Source organism: Furipterus horrens, unplaced genomic scaffold (genome assembly GCF_987537825.1).
Source record: "Furipterus horrens unplaced genomic scaffold, mFurHor1.1.pri manual_scaffold_7, whole genome shotgun sequence".
In the NCBI taxonomy this organism is placed as follows: domain Eukaryota; kingdom Metazoa; phylum Chordata; class Mammalia; order Chiroptera; family Furipteridae; genus Furipterus; species Furipterus horrens.
This window is the reverse complement of record NW_028327177.1, coordinates 43,988,013-44,014,046: the sequence shown is the minus strand read 5'-3', so window position 1 is coordinate 44,014,046 and position 26,034 is coordinate 43,988,013. Positions and strand designations below refer to the sequence as shown.

The 26,034-nt window shown below is 35.2% G+C and overlaps 1 protein-coding gene across 1 annotated transcript in view; it reads left to right on the top strand.

The window, feature by feature from the left end:
• RAB2A (RAB2A, member RAS oncogene family) overlaps nucleotides 1–26,034 on the top strand; it is a 97,323-nt gene that overhangs the window by 63,516 nt on the left and 7,773 nt on the right. The window contains 2 exon segments of the mRNA XM_090283656.1: nucleotides 346–438; nucleotides 7,064–7,175. Of these exon segments, the coding sequence (XP_090139782.1) occupies nucleotides 346–438; nucleotides 7,064–7,175 (205 nt within the window).

Sequence of the window (26,034 nt, the reverse complement as noted above, 5' to 3'; positions counted from 1 at the left end):
AAAGTATAGCTTTGCCTATGCCCTATTTGCCTTAAAAACTTGTGTATCTTGAATTAAATATAAATTTATTACAGAACTTTGCATCTAAATTATTTTCTTATATGAGTAAGTAACCCCAAGCTGATCAGTTTGGTGATAGAATTTATACATTGGGATTTAATTTCTAAATTGAACTGTAATCAGTGGACTCTAAATCCAGAAACTGTACTTGACTTGCTTTCATTACATAACTGGCTATGGCTAAAAATAGTAATCTTTAATAGAATATATATTGTTCATTGTACACTGCTACACTGCTAGGGGACATCCTTTGACAATAGTAATCAAATTATCATTTATGTTTAGGAGAGATACATTCAACCACTTGACAACCTGGTTAGAAGATGCCCGCCAGCATTCTAATTCCAACATGGTCATTATGCTTATTGGAAATAAAAGGTAAAAAAGAATAATTAAAGCTTTTTTGAATTAATTTTGAAGACTGTGGATGACTGTTTATATGATAACTATTGAAGTACTTATCTTGTACATTTGTCCAAATGTAAGTTATTAGTTTCTTAAATTATAAAGTTTTGAAAATCCTAATATGTTTCATTTGGTTTTTAAAATCCAAATAATAAACGTTGGAAATCATTATTATTTCAAATAGTTTTTGTTGGAAGATATACTTTAAAGAATAATCTGAAAGTTTTATCTGATTAGTAATTTAAAATAAAACCCAGTGATTTATTCTAAGGCTTTATACTGGTATCACATTAATGTTGTTTTTAATCTTATTTTACCTTATATTGCTACAGAGCATTATCTGCAGTGAATGTCCTTGAACTCTGTTTAAAAAGATAGTACATGAAAATACATGTTCTTCCCCATAGTTTTAGTAAACTTGCAAGAGTGGGCAAGTTACCACTAATTATAGTAGAAAATGACAGTGATAAGAAATGAAATTAGTATTTCTAAAATGCTAGACACCATTCATTCTTTAGGTTTATAAAATAGTGTTAAAAGGTAATTTTTTAGAAAGGTAAAATCATGACACTCATGATAAAGAACACATGTGAGAGTTTTTATTTATCTCATTAATTTATGATGGAATCAGTAAGATATTACAGTAGATTTCAAAGAACTCAGAATACCACATTTATATTCAAATAAGGAATGCTGAAAAGAATTTACAAATGGATAACAAAACTGAACAATGACCACAGGATGATAATTGTATTTCACCGAGTGCAGCCTGCATTTCTGTGGACCACAGTTACTTGCATTATTATGTTTTCCAGAAGTTACTTTTTATCTCTATAATCTTTGAAAATTTGTGGGATGCTGTTAAAGCACTACTGAGAGGGAGATTATAGCACTAAACACTTACATTAAGAAAAAGTTTCAAATCATAACCTAAACTTTAACTTTAAGATTAAAACTAGAACGATAAGAGCACATTAAACCCAAGGTTAGCGGAAAAGAAGGTAATTAAGAAAACCAATGAAACTGTAAGTTCGTTTCTTGAGAAGATAAATAAAATAGATACATATAATGAAAAAAGAAGATACATGACCAATATCAGAAATAAAAGAGTGATACCACTACAGCAGCAGACCCTCCATATCACCCTGCCCAGGCTCTGTAACTTCAGCTTCACTGGAGAGGACACTCCAGCGTCATCGCAAGATGTCGATTCAACACGGGAGGAGACAGATATCGTGTCACTCCCGAGTCGGACTGCACAACCATTCTCGGCGGTGCAGATAGACTCTTAAGAAGCTACACCATTGTCTCTCGAGACGGACGGCTGCCGCCGCCGCCGACCACTACAGATCCTTCAGATATTATAGGAATAAATACTGTAAACAAAGTAAATGGATTGGGGAGATGCTGGTCAAAGGATACAAACTTGCAATTAGAAGACGAATGGGCTCTGGAAACCTAGCGCACAGCATTGTGATTGTAGTTACCAATACAGTATTACATACTTCAGAGTTGCCAAGAGACTAGATCTTAAATGTTCTTACCACAGAATGAAATAATTGTGTGACATGATGGATGTGTTAGCTAATGCTGTGCTGGTAATTGTCTTGCGTTATATCAGTGTATCAAATCAACAGATTAAATACCTTAAACGTACATAGTGTTATGGGTCAGTTATGGCTCTAAAAATAAATGATCCCTGAACAATTTTTTGAAACTATTATTTTCACAGCTATTTGATTCCTCACCTCTTAAGTTATCAATACCTTAGTCTAAGATATCAGTTCCTCCTAAATTGATCTAAAGATTCATTGTAATCCCTATCAGAATTCATCAGACTTTTTTTAGGAGGTAGAAATTGAGTAAGCTGATTTTAAAATTTATATGGAAGTACAAAATCGGAGGATTCATTGGTTTCACTAACACTGATTTCAAGATTTATTATGCTATAATCAGTTTAGTGTGATAATGGCATACATAGACATAAATCAGTGGAATGGAGTGAGAAGTTGAGAAGTAGATCCATCCATACATATATGATCAATTTACTTTTTTGACAAAGGTGCCAAGGCAGTTCAGCGGGGGAAAGGCTAATCTCCTTATCAAATGATGTTGGAACAGTTGAACAGCCATGCGCAAAAGAAATGAACCTCGACCCTTACCTCACACCATATATGAAAATTAAGTGGAATTGGATCATAGAAATGGCTGAAAAGAAAAAGATTAACAAGAATGTAGAGGAACTGAAACTAATACAGTGGAAGGAAATATAATAAAAGGATACAACTTTGTAAAAACAGTTGGGTAGTTCCTTTAGAAAGTAAACATGCATCTGCCATGCCACCTAGCCATTTCACTCCTAGGTATTTACCCAAGATAAGAGTGCTTTATATGTCCACACAAAAAATTATACACAAGTTTTCATAGCAGCTTTATTTGTAACAACCCCAAACTGGAAACAGCCCACATTTTAACTAACTGGTAAATGAATAAATTGTGGTACAGCCATACAATGAATACCATGCAGGAATAAAGAGGAATGACCTATTGGTATATAAAACAAAGTGGATGAATCTCAAAATGATTATGCTGAGTGAAAAACAGACAAAAGAAACTGTGTGTGTTCCCATTTATATAAGATCCTAGACAATGCAGACTAATCTATAGTGGCCAATAGCAGATCATTATCAGTTGCCTGGGTACAGGGGGAGGAAACAATGTATTACAATGGAGTATGAGGAAACATTAGGGAGACTGATGGGTTCACATGTAGACAAATATCAAATTCATCAAACTTTATATTAAATATATAATTTATTTTATGTCACTTATGCTGTAAAAAAATAAAATAGTAAATAACATACTGTATAGATTTAATTTTAGAAAGTATTGTATTAATAGAAATCTAGACTTGCTTTTAAGAGAAAATATTTAAGCAGTACTTTCATTGTAACAGGCTAACTTTTGATTACTTTGTAACTATATGTGTATTTTGGCTTTCAAGCTTATCCTTTCCTCATTTAAATCACTTTACTAAATTATTTAAGTTTAAGGCTATTGGAAGGAAGTTTTAATCTTTGTTATATGGAAGTATTAATACTACCATTCAATGGTGATGTGTGAAATAATAAGAGAATACTTGGAGAAGAAAGAGAATTTTCATATCTTTATCTCCAGTGTTTTCCTTGTGTCTCAAACACAATGGGTGGCAACTTACTGGTGGCTTAGGTTTGGTTGCTGCCTGCGTGGAGCTTATAGTCTCGATGTGAAAAGGAAAAGCAAAGTATAGTATATACAAGAGGTGTTTCTAATAACTGTGGATCGGTAGTCCTTATAATTAGGGGCATAGTAGCTGTGGAGAGTCATTTTAAGGAAGAAGCCAGAAGAAAAGGAAGAAGAATATATGGAATGCAAAGAGTGAATGGGAATGAACAGAGATAAATGAGGTGATTATTATTAAATGAGGTGAATTAGGGTAGACATGGAAACAGGGAATAAGCAATTTTTGAATTAGATGCATTAAGCAGTGGGGAGCCTGTGAAGGGACTTGAGAAGGGTGCTGACCTAGTCATAGTGACAGATAACACAGATTTTTCTTATTATGGCATTTTAAATTGATTATATAATAGGAAGCAAAATCTACAAAGATGAAAGTTTTTAATATTTTAAAGGATTATTATACAAACTTTAACAAAAGGGGGAGCATAGTACGAGAATTGTTTAGGAAAGAAAGATTGCAGTAATGAAAACAATTTAAATAGGGTTAATGGAGATGACAAGTCAAAGACAATAATATTATTTCATGCCTGGAAAACTGAGGAAATGACCAAATGAGTGTGATAACAGAAAAATCATGAATATAGTAAAGTGTTGCTTTCTTTTCTTTGATCAGTCCCTCAAATGTCCAAGTTCTTACCCCTTTTTCAAAGATAAAAACATAATCAGTTACTAGTAGTGGAAAACTGGGAATAACATTAACTATCCCCCCATATTACAGATTGTTTAAATAAAATATGCCATATGTATAAAATGAAAGAAAGAATAGTTAAAAGAAAGGTATTTTCTTGAAGATTTTGTGTAATTCAAAGCTAATTTTTCCTTAATGCTTGTTAGATAAAGGGTCTGAATTCCAGGAGGACGCCCTTCCCCATTTTATTATTTATATATTTATTTATTTTTATTTATTTTTTTATTTTTATCCTCACCCAAGGACATTTTTCCATTGCTTTTAGAGAGAGGAAGGGAGAGAGAAACATTATTTGGGTTGCCTCCCATAGGCACCCAGACTGGGGATCAAAACTACATCCTAGGCATATGCCCAGACTGAGATTCCAACCCACAACCTTTGGGTTATGGGACAACACTCCAACCAGCTGAGCCACACTGGCCAAAGCCATTCCCCCCAGCACTGCCCCCCACCCCCCACCTTTTTAATTCCTACTAGAGTGTAAGCTCCGTGAGTCGGGGGTTGGGGGGTAGGGGTAGATTTTTGTCAATTTTGTTGAGTGGTCTGTCCCCAAATCCAGGAAGGAGCTTGACTCACAGGAGGCCCTCAGATTATAGTTGGATAAATTATCCTTGCCTACTTTAACATTTGCAAACTTAGGTTGCCTGTTTATTTATGTTTTTAATCTTACCACTACTGTCTTAAGCACAGTTACCTAAATTACCAGTATGGCATACTCTTACTGTTCCCTTTATAGTATTTTATATCAAACTTTCTTTCCAACATTTTAGATTTTTAGGAATCTATTTTCAGTACTTGTTCCACTGAATGAATGCATAGGTGGCATTTAATAAATCATAAAATATTTCTAAAGTATAACTACTGTGAAGGTTATAAAACAGTCATCAGGATTACTCACGGAAGTTTCAATCACAGAAACAACAGTGACTGATAATGACTGATATGACAACTTTGTAAACATAATTGGTAGCTTATCCATTCAGCAACCTTGGAAATCATGAAATTTTTGATGAATTTTGTAAAGTTAAAACATTGATATTATTTTAGTTAGGTGGATAAGACTAACATCCTTGTTTTGTTTGTATTATTCCTAATTTGTATCATTTAGATTTCTGTAAAATACTACCAATCTTTACTGTGCACTCAGTAAAAATAATATTGTAAAAGACTGTAAAAATGACATGGAAAAATGGCCCATGATTTAGTAAAAGAAAAAAAGCAAATTACAATGAATAGTAGCTATGAGTATATTCTGGTAGGGAAAAACAAAATGAGTAATATAGAATTATATTCACCAAGATACTAAATTACCTGTGGAAAGTGAAATATGGGTAGTTTTTTCCTTTGTATTTTTCCTAATTTGACAAAGATTCTTCAATATAATCGATTGTCAGGAAATATAATCATTAAAAAATGTTATAATGATACAGTATAGCACAGTGGTCTGGATGCAATCCCTCTACCAGTTCTTCCTAGATTGCGATGTTGGATGCTTTACAAACCTTTTTGTGCCTCAGTCTCCTGATCTGTCAAGTGAATTAAATGAAATTGTAAATAACTATGTTGATGGAGAATTTAAAATATTGCATCTGTTAAAAAGAAAAATAAAATATTGCACTTGTTCAATAGAATATAATAGAGCAGGAAATATTAAGAAACTAGATATACATATATTATATAGATAAATCTGAAAAACATAATATTGACCAAAATTAAAAAGTTATAGAACAGTAGCTACATCTTTATAGCTAATAAACATGAATGTAAATATAAAAGCACCATGAGAATGAATGAGATCAGGGACAAGCGCAGGAGGCAATTCAGCTGTGTAACTACCGATTTTATTTCTCAACAAATACTGACAAAGTTGTCGAAATAATATGTCTCAAGTCTAGATGGAAGTACATGGCTATTCTTTTATTCTCCATCCTATTCAGTGTGCATAAAATATTTTCTTAGTAAAGTTTTTAAATTTTTACAATAAAACACTTGAAGGAGACTGTTACTGCCCCCTAATACCTTACTAATAACAGTTCCAATGTAAAAATGAATATATCATGCTTTTGTTTTCTAGCTTAAAGTTTTGTTTCTCTTCCTTTTTTCCTATTAACAAGGTTTTTGTTTGTTTTAATTATTACTGGGAATTAAACCAACTAAGATTAATAATCTAATATAGTTCTTTAGTATTTTGAATTTTATTAAGTAGTTTCCTTTAGCCTCTGAGAATTGTGTGACTTGTTTTTTAATCGCATTCATAGAAATTCAGTCTGGCTGAAGGATGAGGAAACTAGTGTAATTCTGCCCTCTCAAATTACTACTTTGAGTAAAATGGTTCCTTCTTTGGGAATTTACAATACTCAAAGGCTATATGTTCCCTTTAGGTTTCTCCTAGTTTTGGCATTGTAAGAGTGTAATTCACAATCTTCTGTTGGATTGTTCTTTGAAACTAAGCAATGTGTTCTAAACACTTCGACCCTCATAATACCCAGCATAATGCAATTGACTGTTACATGTTAAAAAATAATTGAAAGAATGGTCAGTACAACTTTGAATCTCTTGGTATATTTTCTACAGATGCCTCTATTTGTTCTGTGTTACTTAATAAAACGGATCTTTCTTTACTATGTTTAGCGATTTAGAATCTAGAAGAGAAGTAAAAAAGGAAGAAGGTGAGGCTTTTGCACGAGAACATGGACTTATCTTCATGGAAACCTCTGCTAAGACTGCTTCAAATGTAGAAGAGGTAAATAAGAGACCCTTTTAAATGTTTATCATCTTCTTGATAGGATTGTTTTATATACTTTTAATATTCATTTATCATTATATCTTCCGTAAGCTTTTTAATTACTGATAATTAAAAATGCCTTGTAACATTTATCTTATATCAGACTCTTAAATTATATTCTGAGCCTTCTCTTGAAGCCAAAATGCTCTTAACACATTTTTGTATACATTTTCCCTAAAATATTTTTTATGTTGCATGAGAGGGAAAAAAAGGACACTAATGAAGGTTAGAAATTTTTCAAGACACTGAACATTTGTAACTTCTTTATTGGCACTTCTGATTAAATAGGTAAAGTATTATATTATTGCCATGTAATATTATGCAAAGCATGGGAATTCTGCCTTTTTTTTTTTTAAGATTTTATTTTTTTGGTTGTTTTTAAAGAGAGGGGAAGGGAGGGAGAAGGAGAGGGAGAGAAACATTAATGTATGGTTGTCTCTTGCACGCCCCCAACTGGGGACCTGGCCTGAAACCCAGGCATGTGCCCTGACTGGGAATCGAACCAGTGACCCTTTGGTTTGCAGGCCAGTGCTCAATCCATTGAGCCACGCCAGCCAGGGCTCTTCCATCTTTAATGGATAAAATTTGCAATTATCTCTATTATTTCCATTAATCAACTTGAACTGTTGGAAGTTCCCTGAAAATATGTTCTTTATACTGGATGTGTTTGAATATGATATTAATATACCATACATAGGTGAGTAGATACTTAATCCTCTATAAAGTAGGTAAATTGCTATATTCTTTTTTTTTAAAGAAAAAACAGAAATGAGGCTGAAAAATAGTAGTTTGCCTAGAATAATGCCATAGTTCTACCTTCTGGGTAAGAATCTTAAGAGCATCTGCGGGCAGGGATTCTGGAAAACAAGTGATTGAAGAATCTCATTATTCTAAGGAAAGAAGAGGATGAGATCATAGGCAGCAGATAGCACTATGCCTTTGACATAGTAAACAGTGAGTAAATATTTATTAAAAATGATACTTGGAGCTCTTCTAATTAACCCTTGAACCCAAAAATTGACTATAGTAATTGAACAGCATTGGTTTTCACTGAAGAATTCTTTTTTAGGTAAGATACTATACTTATCTATACTTGATGAGATGCTCTGTGATTGTCCTTAAGGCACCAAGTAGTTATTTATTGTTATTGCCAATAATTTCAACATGATACCATACAAGAGCAGTGGTTTACTTCATACAGCAAACCCACAGAGAAAACTGTTCCATCTCTTTGTTCAACTTACAATAAACATGTAAACCTGCCTGCTTCAGAGAGGAACTCCTTTATTACAGGTGTTATATTTGAAACCATAATGGCCAACATGATGTACGGTTTCAAGACATCTGAAACATATTGTTATTGATTATTCACAGTCGATTTTCTTGTTGATTTTGTGAACCATACAGACAAAATTGTCTGCATTTTAATAAAATACCATACTATGAAGTCAGATAACAAGGCATCAACTATTGGAAAGTAATCCTCAACTTCTAGTTCTGTCTCTAATGCCTTTATGTTCATTTTCTTACTCTTAACCAGTAACTGTATGTGTTTATTTGCAAGTAACAAATTACTGTTGTCATTTAAATGAAATACAGGTAACCCCCACTCTCAAAAGTTTGTGATATACCACTTTGCTTTTACTGTACTAATGTAGGTTTTTTATAAAAGCAAAGTGGTGTAAGGTTTATGCCATTTCAGGTTAGAAAAAATTTCATAGGAACGCTCTACTTTCAGATACTGGTGGAAACCTGGTTATTTCACTAATGTTTTGGCAGAACGTATTACAAACCTTCTGTATCTGTGGCTAATAATAAAAAAAATTGTTTAAATTTGATCTAGGCAGGAATTCCTCATACCCATGAGAAAAGAGCATTTTATTTAATCATGTAAATTAATTTGCCTCAGAAGCCAAGGATTTAAGAAATAATTTTTAAAATTTTATTTTTAAAGGATTCGTAAATGAGCATTACAAAATATAATCATTCATTAGATTTTACCTAAAAGCTAAAAATATTTTATGATAATGTATTTTAAGAAGGTGGAAGACCATTCTATGATACAAAAAGGGTCAATCTCTTTGCATGACTTAGGAACTTATTGAACATGAATATAATAACCAAAGACTTTACATCTGGGAAGATGGAGCAGACTAACTTTCTCTTGTACCTGCTAAGTACAGAGCTCTATAAACATACTATATAAAACAATTACAAGAAGACTCTTGCGTGATGGAGGGAATAAAGGTCACCAGCTGGAGACCTTGGGACCTGAGAAGTGACACAGCAATGATTTCCCTTGGTTTTCTTTTTGCCTCAATATACCTCAGATTGGGTGCTAGAGAAGCTAACAATCTAGAAAGGCTAATAGGTGCATAGCAGGGGTGTGGGAGGAGGCTTTTTCTGTAGCTAAAGGACCAAGCAAGTCATAGCCTGGCAAGACAGAAAGCTTTTGGAAAATAACCATTCTGCTACAGACAAACATCACAGAAAAAAAAAAAATTGAGCTCTGCTTTCACAGTAGGTTGACTGTAATGAGGTTCTTCTACACTATCATTTCCTTGTGGGAACAGTGTCAAAGGAAGCCAGGTAAAGCATAGATTTAAATAAGACCCACAGTCTTATAAAACAGTATCCAAAATGTCATGGTTTCAGTAAAGTCACCCTTAGTACCTAAAACCAGGAATATCTCAAACTGAATGAAAAAAGAAATTTCAGTAGATGCTAACAGCAAGATGACAGATGTTAGAATTATCTGACAAAGATTTTAGACAATCATGACAAAACTGCCTCAACAAAAAATTATGAACATACTTTAAACACATGAAAAATGGTCTCAGCCAAAGAAATGCAAGGTAAAAAGAAGAACCAGATAGAAATTTTAGAACTGAAAATATAGTAAACAAATTAAAAGAACTCAGTGGATAGATGAGATCAGCAGAATGAAGAAGACAGTTGAGAAAAGTCGTGAATTGGGTGATGGAACAATAGAAACTACTCAGTCTAAATTACAGAGAAAATAGATGGAAAAAAATTAACAGTGTCTCAGAGACCTGTGGGACAATAACAAAAGCTCTAACATTGTGTTATCAGAATTTTAGAGAGAGAGAAGAAAGATGATGACCCTTAGAAAGAACTCAAAGAAATAATGACTGAAATATTCCCAAATGTGTCAGAAGATAGAAACCTACAGATTCAAGAAGCTAAGCTAAATCCAAGCCAGGTAAACCCAAGCAAATCCACACCAAGACATACTTTTATTCAGAGTCAAATCTCTGAAAGCTAAAGACAAAGTAAATACCTTGAAGCAACACCTTACCATATTGAATGACAGCAAATTTGTCATTAGAAACCACATAGGCCAGAAGTAAATAGCACAACATTTTTGAAGAGCTCAAAGAAAAGAACTTTAAGCCCAGAATGCTAGAACCAGCAAAAATAAATCTTATAAATTATGTTTGACAGTCTGAGCTAAACTATAATGTCTGCTGTGGTTCTTAGTGTACATTTAGGAAATACCATAAACCAAACAGAGCTGAAAGATGTGTGAAGCCAAAAAAGAAAACAATAGAACCACCGGAATTAAACTAGAAATCAGTCTCCAGCTATAATTATGGATCTGTCTGTTTCTTCTTTCAGTTCTATTGGTTCCAGTTATCAATAACAGACCATTAGAAAAATCCAGAGACTTGGAAAGCTAGACAGTATACTACAAAATAATATGTGTGTCAAGGGAAGTCTCAAAGGAAATTTTAAAATACATTGAATTGAATGTAAATGAAAATACAACATAACAAAATTTGTGGGAAGCAGGTAATGCAGAGAGAGGGAAATTTATAGCATTAAATGCATACATTAGAAAGAGGAAAAGTCTCAAATCAATAATCTTAGCTCCTACGCCAATAACCCAAAGCAAGGCCCTGACTGGGTAGCCCAGTTTGTTAGAGTGTCATCCTGATACACCAAGGTTGTAGGTTTAGTCTTCAGTCAGGGCACATACAAGAAGCAACCAATGAATGCATACATACGTGGAACAACACATCGATGTTTCTCCTCTCTTTCTCTCTCTCTCGCTCTCTCACTCTCTCGCTCGCTCTCTCCCCGCCCCTTCTCTCTCCTCTCAAATCAATACATTTTTTAATTAAAAAAAAAAAAAAAAAGAAGAAGCCCTGGCCCGGATGACCCAGTTGGACTTCTTATGGAAGGCAACCAATCAGTGTTTCTCTCTCTCTCTCTCTCTCTCTCTCTCTCTCTCTCTCTCTCTCTCTTTCCCTCTTTCCCCCTTTCCCCAACCCCCTTTCCTTTTCTCTCTAAAATTAATAAATGTATCCTCAGGTGAGGACTTAAAAAAGAACCCTAAATTAAATACAAGAAAGGAAGTAGTAAAGATAAGAGCAGAAATTGGTGAAATTGAAAACAAAAACAAAGAAAATAAACAAGAAAGGCTAGTTTTTTTAAAGCTCAGTGAAATTGACAGATTTCTGTCAAAACTGACAAAGAAACAGAAAGAAGGCACATAGCACCAATATCAGGAACAAAACAAGATGTAACTACAGATCCTGCAGAAATGAAAGGAATAATACATAAATTATACATTAGATGAAATAGACAAAAAATACAAACTACCATGACTCACCTAGTATGAAACAGATTACTTGAATAGCCCTAAACTATTAAGAAAATGGAATTCATAATTTTAAATTTTCCTGAAAAGAAATCTCTAGGGCCAGATAGTTTAACTGGAGAATTTCACCACACTATCTTTTTCAGAAAGTAGTAGAGATGCACATTTCCTTATTTATTTTATGAAGCTAATATTACCCTGACACCAAAACCAAAGAAAAAATTTTTAAAAAACTGGAAAAGTACAGACTGATAACTCTTACTTAATATGTAAACAGAAATTCTCAACAAAATATCAGCAAATGAAATTTTAACAATATATGTAATAGTATACATGTACATAAAACATATACATCATGGCCAAATGGAATTTGTTCCAGGCATGCAAGGCTGGTTCAATGTTCAAAAGCCAGACAGTATAATCCACCATTTTAACAGGGTAAATAGGAAAAACAACATAATAGCAGTCAGTGCAGAAGAAGTATTTGACAAAATTCAGTACCCACCTGTTTTAAAATTCTTAAAAAAATAAAAAAGTGAGGAGGTCTTCCTCAGCTTGTTAAAGAGCATCTGCAGTAAACCTACAACTGACATTATACTTAAGGATTTATCCTTTAGATCAGAAACAAGGCAAGAATGTGTGCTCTTACCATTACTTAACATTTTGGTGGAAGTCCTAGCCAGTGCAGTAAAGCAAGTAAAGGAACTAAAGACACCCAATTCAGAAAGAAAGAAAGAAAACTATTCCTGTTTGTGTATGACATGATGTCTGTAGGAAATCCCAAGGAATTCAAACACATACATACACACACGCACACACACGTGAAAAAGTGAGTTCAGCAAGGTTACACGATACAAGACATACAGGGTGGGGCAAAAGTAGGTTTACAGTTGTGAGTATGCGAAAGTTTATTCTTGCACTATTAATTATTTTATTTCCATATGAACCAACTGTGAAACTACTTTTGCCCCACCCTGTATATAAAATATTTCTGTATATTAACAATGAACATCAAAATTTTAAATACAATGCCATCTATAGTCACAGAAAAAGAAAATGAAATACCTATCTAAAAATAACATGCACAGGACATGTATGCTGAAAACTACAAAACATTGATGAAAAATTAAGATCTAAATAAATGAATAGACATACTATGTTCATTGTTTGGAATACTCAACCTAGTAAAGATGTCACTTTGTAAATTGAAACACAGGTTTAACCCAATTTCTAGCAAACAAAATCCAGTACGTTTTTATAGCTATCTAACAGTGTTAGTATAAAATATATTGGAAGACTGAGGAACTAGAATAGCTAAAACAACTTTGAAAAAGAAGAATAAAGCAGAAAGAGCACTTTATTTGATTTCAAGTCTTGTGCAGCTATAGTCATTGAGACTGTGATATCAGTGAAGGGATAAATGTGTGTATCAGTGGAACAGAATAAATCCACAAATAGACCCACCCAAATATGTCCAACCAATTTTTAACAAAAGGTACACAAGCAATTCATGGAGGAAGATATCTGCTTATACAAATGGTGCTCTAGCAATTGAATATCCGTAGACAAAATAAATACATAAAAAGGAACCTATCACACTTTATACAAAAACTAACTCCTATTTATCTTTTGGGAAACAAACGAGAAAATCTGCAGAATCTGGCACTAAGCTTGCTTGTCACAGAAAGCATGATCCATAAAAAGAAAAATTGATAAATTAGCCTTCAGACACCTTTGAATGGTCCTGGTAAGAGGGGTAGAAAGATAGCCTACAGACTGGGAAAAAATACTTGCAAACCGAATATCCAACTAACAACTAGTATCTGTAATAAAGACCTCTGAAATGAAAAAAAGACAACTAGTCTGTATGGAATTAGACCTGGTTGGAAGATGAGTTCTACATTTAGCAAAATAACTAAGAGAAGAACTTTAAAAATGGGCTAAACATTAGATGTTTTGCACTTTAATGATGCATTTATATACTTAGATACATCATTATGTAAAGAGTATTTGTACAGTGCACATTTACTCATTGGTTCATTTTTGTATATCACCTTTTAAAAGCATTTTGGTGGGCTCATAATAAGATTGAAGAAACTGCTATTTTAAATTAATTTAAATAGCATCACCATTTAAAAAAATAAATCCGTATTGCACCATTTGGCTTTGGAAGTTATCACCATTTTGACAATTTTGTTTTATTATGTTCCCTGTTTTTTTAAGCAACTTCCAGAAATATATTACCTATAAATATTTTGATAGTAATTTTTTAAAAAAACAACTGCAATGCCATTATTAGCAATAATTCCTTAATATTATTGGTGTTGTCTGAATAGTACCCTTTTTATTTTATTCAGCAATTAATGATGGAACACAGCACTTAGTTTTTTGTGGGGGCAGATCAGGGAAGACTAACAAAAGATATTCTTTCTCCTTCAGGAAGGAGGCAGAAGGACAACTAAGGTACCCTTTATCAGGAATCTGCATTGTGATAGTCACTCAGCACCAGTTTCTGTGGCAGGAAACCCAGCACCTTAGTGGGAAACTATATAGCTCAGTAAAATTACAACATATCGTCTCTGGGATTTAAGCAAGAGTTAGCTTGCTAGAATTAATTCAAAAGAGGAGTTGTGATGAAATGTAAGAGATAAATGTTAGTTTTACAGGGTTCATAGATTCTTGATTAGTTAGTGATTTAGATTTGGGGTTGCAGAAAATAGGAATTTTATGAAAATTTATTCTTAAGTGCTATACCTTATGCGTTTGCTTTCTGAGGACTTAGATTTGCCTAATTATGCCATTCTCCATGGGAGAGGCAATTTGCACAGTAGAAACTTGGGCTATGTGCTTAGACAGGAATTTATCCTCAGCTTACTGCTTAAACTTGGAGGACGACCCTCCTCCTGTAGGAGAGCTGATCATGTGAGGAGTTTAAAGAACGAGGAAGGTATCCTAGTGACTTAACTTAGTCATCTAGTGAGGGTGGTGGTTGGTGTTTGGACAACTCACAGAAAGTCATTGTCCTCATTTTGTATAATATATTGAGAATTATCAATCTATAGCCAGTCCTTGGTTCTTCTGTACAGAAAAAAAGTTGGCCAACTGCTGTATTTAAAAAAACAAAAAACAAATAACAACCCTCTTAAATGGCATTTTAAAATGTAAATTCTTTTTTAAGTATATTTTATTGATTATGTTGTTATGGTAGCCCCAATTTTCTTTCCCTTTGCTCCCCTCTGCCAAGTACCCCCCTTTCCTCCACCAACACCACCCCCCTTAGTTCATGTCTGTGGGTCGTACAAATAAGTTTTTTGGCTTCACCCTTTCCTATTATTATTATTATTAACTTTCCCCTGTCTATTTTGTACCAACCAGTAATGCTCCTTAACCCCTGCACCATTTCCCCATTTATCCCCCTCCCCCCTCCCAGCTGATAACCCTCCAAATGATTCCCATATCTATGATTCTGTTCCTATTGTGGTTTGCTTAGTTGGATTTTGTTTTTATTTTTTAGATTCAGTTGTTGATAGTTGTGAGTTTGTTATCATTTTAATGTTCATGATTTTGATCTACTTTTTCTTAAGTAAGGCCCTTTGACATTTCATATAATAATGGCTTGGCGATGATTAGCTCCTTTAGCTTTACCTTGTCTGGGAAGCACTTCATCTGCCCTTCTATTCTAAATGATAGCTTTGCTGGATAGACTAATCTTGTTTGTAAGTCCTTGCTTTTCATCACCTTGAATACTTCTTGCCAGTCCCTTCTTGCCTGCAGAGTTTCTTTTGAGAAATCAGCTGACAGTCTTATAGGCACCCCTTTGTAGATAACTCTCTGCTTTTCTCTTGCTGCTTTTAAGATTCTCTCTTTATCTTGAACCTTTGACATTTTAATTATGATGTGTCTTGGTGTGGTCCTTTTTGGGTCTAGCTTGTTAGGGACTCTGTGCTTTCTGGACTTGTATGTCTATTTCCTTCACCAAATTTAGGAAGTTTTCCTTCATTATTTTCTCTCATAAGTTTTTAATTTCTTCCTCTTCCTTTTCTCCTTCTGGTACCCCTATGATTCGGATGTTCGCATGTTTAAAGTAGTCTCAGAGGTTCCTAAGCCTCTCCTCATTTTTTTCAATTCTTGAATTTTCATTCTGTACTGGTTGACTTTTTCTTCCTTATGTTCCAAATTATTGATTTGAACCCCATTTTCTTTCCCTTCGCCATTGGTTTTGTGTGAATTTTCCTTCGTTTCACTTAGCATAGCCTTCACTTCTTCCCTTATACGTTTGCCATACTTATGCATATATGTCAAGCCTGTGAGCATCTTTATCACCAGTGTTTTGAACTCTGTTAGGTTGGCTGTCTCCTCATTTGTTAGGTTGGCTGTCTCCTCGTTGCTTAGTTCTCCCACTGGAACCTTTATCCGATCCGCCTTTTGGGCCATACTTCTCTGTCTCCTCATCTTGACAGGCTCCTGTGTTTGTTTTTCTCTGTATTTTAGGCAGTGCTGTCGCTCCTCTTACATTGTAAGGGGCGGAACCTTAGGGATTTGTCAGTACAGGCTGACCTGTTTCACCACGTTGTGGCGCTGTATGTGGGGGAGGGGTGTGAGAGGGAACAGTTCCGCTCGCTCAGCACTCATCCCTTTTCCAGGTACTTCTCCCACTTTGTATGGGACGGGCATCTCTCGAGCTGTTGCCCTGGCCATTGTTCCCAGGGTGGGTGGGTTTGCAGATGTTCTAGGCCCATGGGGCCCTTTAAACAAGCGGACTCTACTGAGAGACCGGCAATTTCTTCCTCTGCCCCAACCCCCACTGGTTTGCACAGTTAAAAGCAATGAGGCTTTATTTTCCCTGGCGCTGGGACCGTGAGCTGGGTGGTCTGGTCTGGAGCTGGGAGTACTCCCCAGGTGTCCCTCCTGACTTTTTCAAACATGTGACTGCACTTTCCACTGGCGTGCCACTGCCGTCATTCCTGTTGCCACCACACCGCATCCTCTCTGCCCCTCCTATTTATCTGGATGAGTATTTCTTCTTTATATCTTTGTTGGACTTCCATGCAGCTCTATTTTCTGTAACTTCTGGTTGTCTCTTGTTTGAGGTAATTGTATTCCTTCTTACTTGTGGAGGGAGAGACATCGTGTCTGTCTAGGCCTTCATCTTGGCCGGAAGTCCTAAATGTAAATTATTTTAAAATAATTATGTTAAAAGATAGAATGATGTATTCAAATGCCAGTGTCCTGATTATGGACCATCTAAGGATTCTTTTTAGAAATTTAAAACTACATGATTATTCATTAAGGTTAAACCTAACTGGTACAATGATGATCCCTTTCTGTTTAGAACTAGACCCATTTCCTTTCGCTATTGTGCTGTAATCTGTTTTTATATTTTAACCAGGATCCAGTTACTATAATGCAAGTAGAGACCAGGAAGTCTAACTTGTATTTCCCTGTAAGAGATTGGATAATTTGCAACATACAGTAGCACCCTTTTTCCAGCATTAGTTGAGTTGTTGCTGGAAATATTCAGTTTACTTTTAATATCTGAATCTACAGATTTACTCAGTTTAATGATTTAATTCAGGAAGGATGTTGATGGCGAGAAGGGTCAGAGTGGTGTTAGAGAAAAATCTACAGAATAGCTTTCCACAACAAAGAGTGATCTGACCTAAAATGTCAGAACTATCAAGACTGAGAAACATTGAACTATACATGTGATACAATTAAAATCAATGAAGCAAAGCACTAACAACTCAGCATAGTATATGAATCCTCTGTTCGTTTAGTTGTGGATGGGATGGTATATAATTTTGATCTTTAAAATGCTTCATTTCAATGACAACCTTGGGAAGAGACTGAAGACTGCAAAGTACTGTTATGAAACGACACCGCTTCTATTTCATGGGCTTTCTCTGACTTTTGAATTCTGCGGTGTGTATCCTCAGCTGTTTCAGTGTCTTCCTGATGAAGTTGCCACCTGGATCCAAGTTCATTACATTCCTAAACAATACATATTGAGCTTCTCTGTTTTACTTCAGGCACCCATCATACCACCTTTCAGCACTGCTGTGGTTAGAATGTCTTGAACTTTCTATTTCCCTTTAACTGTAGCCTCTGAATTTATGATGCTGATCTTTTTTTTCCCCCTTACCTGCGGATATTTTTTAAATTGATTTTTAGAGCAAAAGAAAGGGAGAGAGAGAAGCATTGATCATTGGCCTCTCATATGTGACCTAACCAGGGATTACCCACAACTCAGGCATGTACCCTAACTGGGAATTGAACTTGTAATCTTTTTGGTGTACAGGATGATGATCCACCCAACCAAGCCACCAAGCCAGGGCTATGCTGCTGATTTTTAACAGGGATCTTAAATTTAAAATGGCACCCAAAACTCTACCTTTAAAGTCTTCTTTAAAAAATTTTCTGAAGAGCATAAAAATAAAATAAAACGATAACCTAGTCTGCTTAAACTAGATATTATTTAGAGGTAAGACTTTCTGAGACTAGACCTATTTAATATATAGATAGACATAGTTTTATGTTTATAAAATCATATATAATAATACCACGTACATACACTTACGTACACATAAAAACATTATATACTCACAAGAACTCTGTGCATTATAAAACCTCTGTATTTGCAAACTGATATCGTACATTAGTGTTATGTTTAAGTATATTTGTTTTCAAACTGTAAGTTATAATTTCCAAGTTACAAGTTATAATAAGGAAATTCATTTTTTCTATGAAATGGATTTTAATCATTTTTATACAACTTGGGATGGCTCCAAACGTGCTATTATCATTTATCCTTTCTGTAACTCATTGAGGAAATCTATCCATAAATGTGATAGTAGAAGTATACTCTAGTATTCATCTTCTAAATGTCAATGAAATTAAAAAGCCAGTTTCAACCAAAATATTCTTGTATGTATGGTGTTTTCATAGTAATAGGAGATCAGAACTCATTCTTTACAATTTCAATTCCCATTACTACTGATTTTTTAAACATAATATTTGGATGCTATACACATAGTGCATAACATGCAGGGAGTATAAAACCTATGTTTAGTTGCTTGTCGTTCAAGTAATAATGTATGCTGAATGTGCAAGAACATTTATAGTGTCATCTTATTTTATATTAGAAAAATGAGGTTTAGGCTCTTTTTCCTCTAGCTGACAAAAAATTGTTTTGACCTCTGTCTTACTAAAGATTTTGCTGATAAGCAAATAAGAATCGACTGTGTGACCAGCAGTAATTTTTAAAAATTTTTATTTATTGATTTTTAGGAGGAGAGGGAGGAAGAGGAAGAGACATTGATTATTCCACTTATTTATGCATTAATTGGTTGATTCTTGTATGTGTCCTGATTAGGGATTGAACCCGCAACCTTGGTGTATTGGGGTGATGCTGTAACCAACTGAGCTACCCCGCAGATCTTACTTTTTATTAATTTTGACTTCCACTTTCAAGTTCAGGTTGAAGGTCACTGAGAACACAAGATAGCACATCTGCCTGATAAACTGCCCTGGCTCCCCCTCAAGTTCACAGCCCTCAGCTACTCATCTCTGGCAGTTAATTCCAGAACCACAACTTTGTTTAGTACTACTCTGCAGGGTTCAGGAAGAACTGACCCCTATGATCCATCCTGTGACAGACTAAGAAGTTGGTATCCTTCCCCTGTCGCTGGAATCCAGTGATCTGTATTGCACACGTGTGGTATCAACATTTAGAAGAGTATCTCATAAGAGGAAAATTTCTTTCGGAAATATTTTCAAGTGATTAAAACATGTCAAGTACCTGAAATAATAATGCTGTCATATATTTGTATGCTGCATTGTCGAAGTTCTTTTACATAAGTTATCCCCATTTTCCCTAGAGGACTGAAATCAATGGGTTTCATTCCCCATCCATTCCCATTTATATTTACTACACAGCAGAGAATAGCAGTACTGAAGGTTAGTTTCTCCTTTGAGGAGTGTTAATTAAAATGATCACTTATGCATAGTCAAACAAGTTTAGGAGGAGCTGGATGGTACCCCCGCTCCCTTTTAAAAAACAGAATTTACAATGGTATTAGTTATTGAGAACCCTCTGTTAGGAAATTTGTTGATGTTTATGTAACTCAGAGATTTCAAAGTATGATTTAGCCATTCCCCCACCCCCTAAAAAAAAAAAAACGGAATTAGGGGTGGGGAACACATAACATCTGAGGGATTGGTGTCTCTTCTGTTTTGCTTATTTTCTTCATGGTGACACATAGGTTCAGTGCAAGATGTTGAAACTACTTTGTTTTTAAGCTCAGAGTATACCATAAAATTTTTTTTCCAAAAGGTTGTCTTTAGAGCAGTCCTTTTCAAACGTGAATGTGCATTCAAATCACCTAGGAATCCTGTTAAAATGCAGTTATGATTCGGTAGGTCTGAGGCGTAGTTTGAGAGTCTGCGTTTGAAACCAGCTCTCTAGTTGATGTTGATGCTGCTGCTCATGGGTTCACTCTGAGGGGCATAGCACATGAAGGATCTGGCAGAGTCGTTTCCTATCTTCTCAGAGACATGACTTCTTCAAACCTTCTCATCCTCTTCATCCTCTCCTTTTCTACCGATTCTTAGCTCTCAACGTATAATTACATAATCACGTTCAACTGTCTTAAAAATAGAAACCTATTGTTCCTAGTTCTGGATTTGTTCTCTTCTAGCTTGTAGTAAGCTCTATATCCATTTCCTCATTCTTTTTCTCATCTTGGTAACTTCCTCTACCATGGCCAAGGTCACCCTAGACCTCCTTATTGCCTCACGTAACAAATGCTTTTCTTTTTTTCTGTTCTTACCTTAAACAATCCCTTGGGGATATTTGACACTTTTAACTACTATTTTATAAACTTTCTTTTTCCTTAGCTCCATGATACCATTTTCTCCTCTTTCTTTGTGCCTCTCTAACCTTCCCAGGCCTCTTTTCAGCTCTTTCTTTCATGTTATAAAAGTATCACCAAAATCCATGACTTCAGATACCCTTCTTAGGTTGTGTGTTCAACTCCACACTGACCATTGCTGCCTGGACATCTCTGTGTAAGTGGTCCTTGGACCCTCCCAGTTTACAACATGCAGACTGAACTGATAGTCCTTCTCTGGTCTTCAAATCTTCAATATCCTACATTCTAGAGCATCCCCTTTCCTTGAACCCTTTACAGTCATTTTTTTCAGTCAACATGTATCATTTCCACTTGTCTTATTGTTTCTACCTGTTAAATATCTTTCCTGATTAGACTCCCTGTCTTTTTTTTTTAATTGTCTACACTGTTGCCTGTGAGTTATTTCTAAAAATGAAAATTGAATGTCATCACACCCCAGTTTTATTAAATCATGTCATGTTTCTCCACAGCTTCAGAATCAAACTCCTCTGCTCAGAATACAAGTCTCTCTACCTACCAGCTCCCCACAATATGCTCTGCATATTAAACTGAGAGCCATCAGCTGGGTGGCGCTCTTGACCTCTCCACAGAAAGTGTTTTCTGTACTTGAAATGCTTCCTTCCTACTCGTTCCTTCAAGGATAGTCAAGTCTGGTGCCTCCTCTTGGACTCACACGTGGTACCCCCTCCCCGCCTGCCTCCACCGCCACCCATCTCACACACACAATCAGAATTTATATTCTCTTTTCTCTGTATTCATTCCTGTATCATCCTGGGCATGAATTTATCTTAGTACTCTGTGACGACATTTGTTTTTCATGTTAGCTCACCATAAGGGCAAAATTTCTTGAAAACTATCTTTTCATCTCTGTATCCCCAACACCTAGCACAGTTTTTCTTCCACACAGTAGATAACAAATGTTTGGGTGGTTCATTTATTTAATTTAGATTTGCTCCTCTTCCATCAGTCTTCAGTCAGGTTATGCTTTGGTCCTCCTTGTTAACATGTAGGTGGGATTTTGTCCTGAACCTTCTTTGCCCTAAGCATTTTAAAAATCTATGAAATTTTTGGAAATCTCAATGATTGGCGACTCCTTTGATCAGGAGCTCCCTCCAGTTGTTGCCTGGGGTCTTTGTGGTTTGAAAGATTTTTTTTAGACTCAGGCTTAGATAACTGCAGCAGAAATTATCCCCCCAAAATGATGTATTTACTTCTATAATTCTTTCCCTGTTTTCTCTATATGAACATTTTATTTCCTTGGGTTTGTACATTGCCAAAACTTAAATATTATATTTCCTCCAGGACCTAAAGGCAATTGCAATGTGAATAATGGTTAAATTTGTGATTTCCCAAACATTTGTCACTTCGTCACATATTCTCCTCAGTCTTTTAGCCATTTGATGGGTTATTTTTTTCCTATATTCATCAATTTTACTTAAAATTAAGATTGGAAATTTATGTGAAACCAGAAAAATATATAAACATCAAAAATTGAGGCAAAAGCCTAGTGATTAAAAATATCTTAAAACTTGAAAAGTCAGGGGTGGAAATTCCCGGCTTAACTCTTAAAGTTCAAAAGATAGAGCCAAAATGAAAATCCAGCCAGCTAACCCTAAAACAGATTGCAGAAACCTGCCAAGTCATCTGAACTGACATCAGATAGATGGAGTTCTGTGTCTAAGAAAAACACATGACTTGATAAGAGTTTAGTAACTGAAATGACCAATTTCAAGGCCCCTTGCTAAGACTTGTGTCCTGTTCCAGTACTTGAAAATCTACAGGCTTAATTTGCAACGGGAACACATCTTACTTGCCTTGGGCTATGTTGTCCGGGTTAAGAGTATCACAGGACTTTTCACTGGAAATCTGACCTGACCTTACCAGGCTTGAGGACACTTGGAAGATTTTGCTGACTAGCATCAGCTTCTCCACCCTTACTTAGCTATTATCCTAGGGAACTTTAAGGATAAGCCAAAGGAAACTAACTTAGAAAATTACATTCATCTCCTCCATTTTTAAACCAATATAGCTAAACGTTACTGAAGAAAATCATGTTGATACGTGCATATCACACACACACTTGCTTATTTATCTGTAGTGTGTATTCATAGGTGCACAATTATATATTATATAGATCACCAACTACCAAGACTTTCCCATGTGTATATGACATTAGCATTAGAATTAAAATAAACTCTTCATTCCATCCTTGAAACTTGATTTCTTCCTTTTCTATTTATCTCAATTCACGGCATACCCTTCCATCTCAGTCACTTAAGCCAAAAGTGGAGTCCTTAATACCCTACCGTGCTTACCCTACTTAATAAATTCTGCTAATTTCTCCAAAGTAGATACCAAGTTTGATCTTTACTTTCCATACTGGTTGCCACTGCTTTGATTTATCATGCCTTTATTTCTTACCTGGATGATTATTCTAGACCCCTTGCTGCTCTATTGTCAACTTTGTTTCCTTATAATTCATCCTCTAAACTATCCTCTGAATTTTGTCCCCCACCTGCTTCCTACCTTTTCATGGTTCTTTGATGTCTAGTGAGCCACCTCTCTGACATCACATGTCTGTCTGTCCCTATCTTCTAACATAACTGAGCTTAAAATCTGCCTCTCTATCCAGAATGCTCTTTCACCCCTTAATTTTCCTAATAAATGAGTGGGAGCTTAATTATTCTTCAGGCCCTCAATCATGGGACTTTCTCGACAGTTTTCCCCTCAAGTAGTCATGCCACATTACCCCTCTAAACAGCTGTCATGCAAGTTTCCATGCTATGTTTCAGTTTTGGATTTACATCTATCCGGTACCATATCTTTGAGGTTAAAGATATTTTATATTTACTTGAGTATATGCTGTGCCTGGTACAAATCACATACTCAGTAAATGCTTATTTAATGAAAGAACTAAATTACTGAGGAATTAAACATATCTGTGTGTTATCTCTGACTGAAAAGGACAGGAAATTTTTAAATACTATTAGCTCTCAAACCTTCCTAATCTAATTGTCTGGCTTCTTCCCCCATTTATTTCTCTGGTAAAATTGATCAAGATTTGTTTAGGCCACCTCCTTTCCTTCTTAATAACTATTTACTGGTGATGTTAATTTTTGTAAAGGGCAGGAAGGACACAAAGGATGAAAATAATCACAAATACTAAATGCTTTCCACAATAACCCTAGACATCCAAAATAATTTCTAACTTGAAGCTTTTTGAAGAATGTGAGATCCGTTTACCTTTTTTCTTTTGTTTTTAATTTTTTGAGAGAGAGAAACATCAATTTGTTACCACTTATTTATACTTTGATTGATTCCTTTTTTAAAAAAATTTTTTATGAGTTTATTGGAGCTAAGCTGATATGCCAGGAAGCAAGCTCTCAAATGCTCCTAAGAACAGTTTTGCTGCTGCTTTTTTAAAAATTGTTTTTCTGTTACTGTTGTCCCATTTTCCCCCATTGTTCTCCCCTGTCCTCTCCCCTCTCCTATAGTCAATCCCCACTCTGTTGTCCATGTCCATGGGTGATTTATATTGGTTGATCTTGTATGTGCCCTGATGAGGGATCAAACCCACAACCTTGGCATATCAGTACAACATTCTAACAAAATGAGCTGTGCTTTTCAAATCAGTAGATTTAGCAATGACCCTCTTTTTTTTTTTTTTTAATGGAACACAGGAAACTTGGTATGAGACAAAGAAAAACAGAACAGCTCTGCTTTGGAATTGGGAAGGCCTTGGGAAATGAAGGGGGAGGAGGTGAAAATGGTTCTCCCTCCACTGGGCTCTCTTTGCTTTGTACCTCATCCCCAAGAGGTGGTCCTTGTAGGATTTCCATGAAAAAACAGTTTGAAAGCTACTGTATTGAATGATATATGTATGAGTCTTCTCCCACTGAAGCTAAATCAAATAAAATCAGAACATTTTAAAGTCACAGAATTTGAAGGAGTTTTGTATATGCCCAATCTTGAATTCTAGTCTAATGTTCTTTTCCCAAGACTTTCCTATGTTTTTGCATAATGTTTTAAGTCTTAGCTCAATATTTTTTATTCTTTAGGGTTCACTGAATGCAGTATGCGTTGCTGACTGACTTATTTAATGTTTAGTTTTCTGTAATCAAAATTTTAGCCCTGGCCAGTGTGGCTCAGCTTGGTTGAAGCGACATCCTGTAAACCAAAATGTTGCACATTTGATTCCTCATCAGGGCACATGCCTGGGTTGCAGGTTCTGTTCCCAGTCAGGGTGCATATCAGAAGCAACCAATCAATGTTTCTCATCCTCTCCCTCCATTCCTTCCCCTTTCTCTAAAATCAATAACCATGTCCTCAGGTGAGATTATTTTTTTAATTCTAAAAAAAAATTCATTTTAATTCACTGAAGAGCACTGATCACTGTTTTTCTCCTTTAGCCTACAGTGTTTCAGGGCACATTCACATTTAGCATCTGTACCATCTTTTGTTCCTCACATGTCACCACACTCAAATATTCATGACAATGAAACCTAACATGGCAAGCACTGTTTTCATTGTTACGTTCATCTTCCCAACGATTCTTTAAGGTAGGCACCATTATTATATTCAGTTGAAAGGAAAGTTAAGCAGTGGGTCCAAAGCAACACAACATAAGTGTAGCACTGGGGTTTGAACCTAGACAGTCTGGTTCTAGAATCCCATCCTTAATCATTCTGCTAATCTTACAGGTATACCTTCATCCTACAAACACTTTGTTGAAAGCCAATAGAAGAAAATTTAAAATTAAAATTAATTTCCTTATTTTTATATAGATTTTAAATTTTTTCTCAGAAATAATGAACACCTATGTAAATCATTTAGAATACTGATTGGTCCTAAAGTAAGTATTTCATAAATATTGGTTATTATTAGCTTTGGCAAATGGACACCTGTAATATCCATAGCGTTGTTAGCAACTGACAAGAAAGTTAAACAGCATTCTAGTTGTCTCATGTTTCCCAGTTCTAGGAGAAAACTAAAAAGTCACTTATTTTAGAGGGTACTTTGTCTCTAGCATCTGTTCAAGATGATTAAATAAAACTAAGATACTTTGATCTATTTTGAATTCTTGCCTTATAGACACTAATTTTTCTCTTTCCACCAGGTGGCAGCATGTTTCATGAGGAAATAATCTAAATGTCACTCTGTTGTAGAGAATTTATTTTCAGTATTTTGCCTTAAAAACTGTTCAACCATAGAAAAATAATTTTTTTTTTTTGCCTGTAGTCTCTCTCATCAGCTCTGAAGGCCCTCTTAGCACATTGTCCATGGC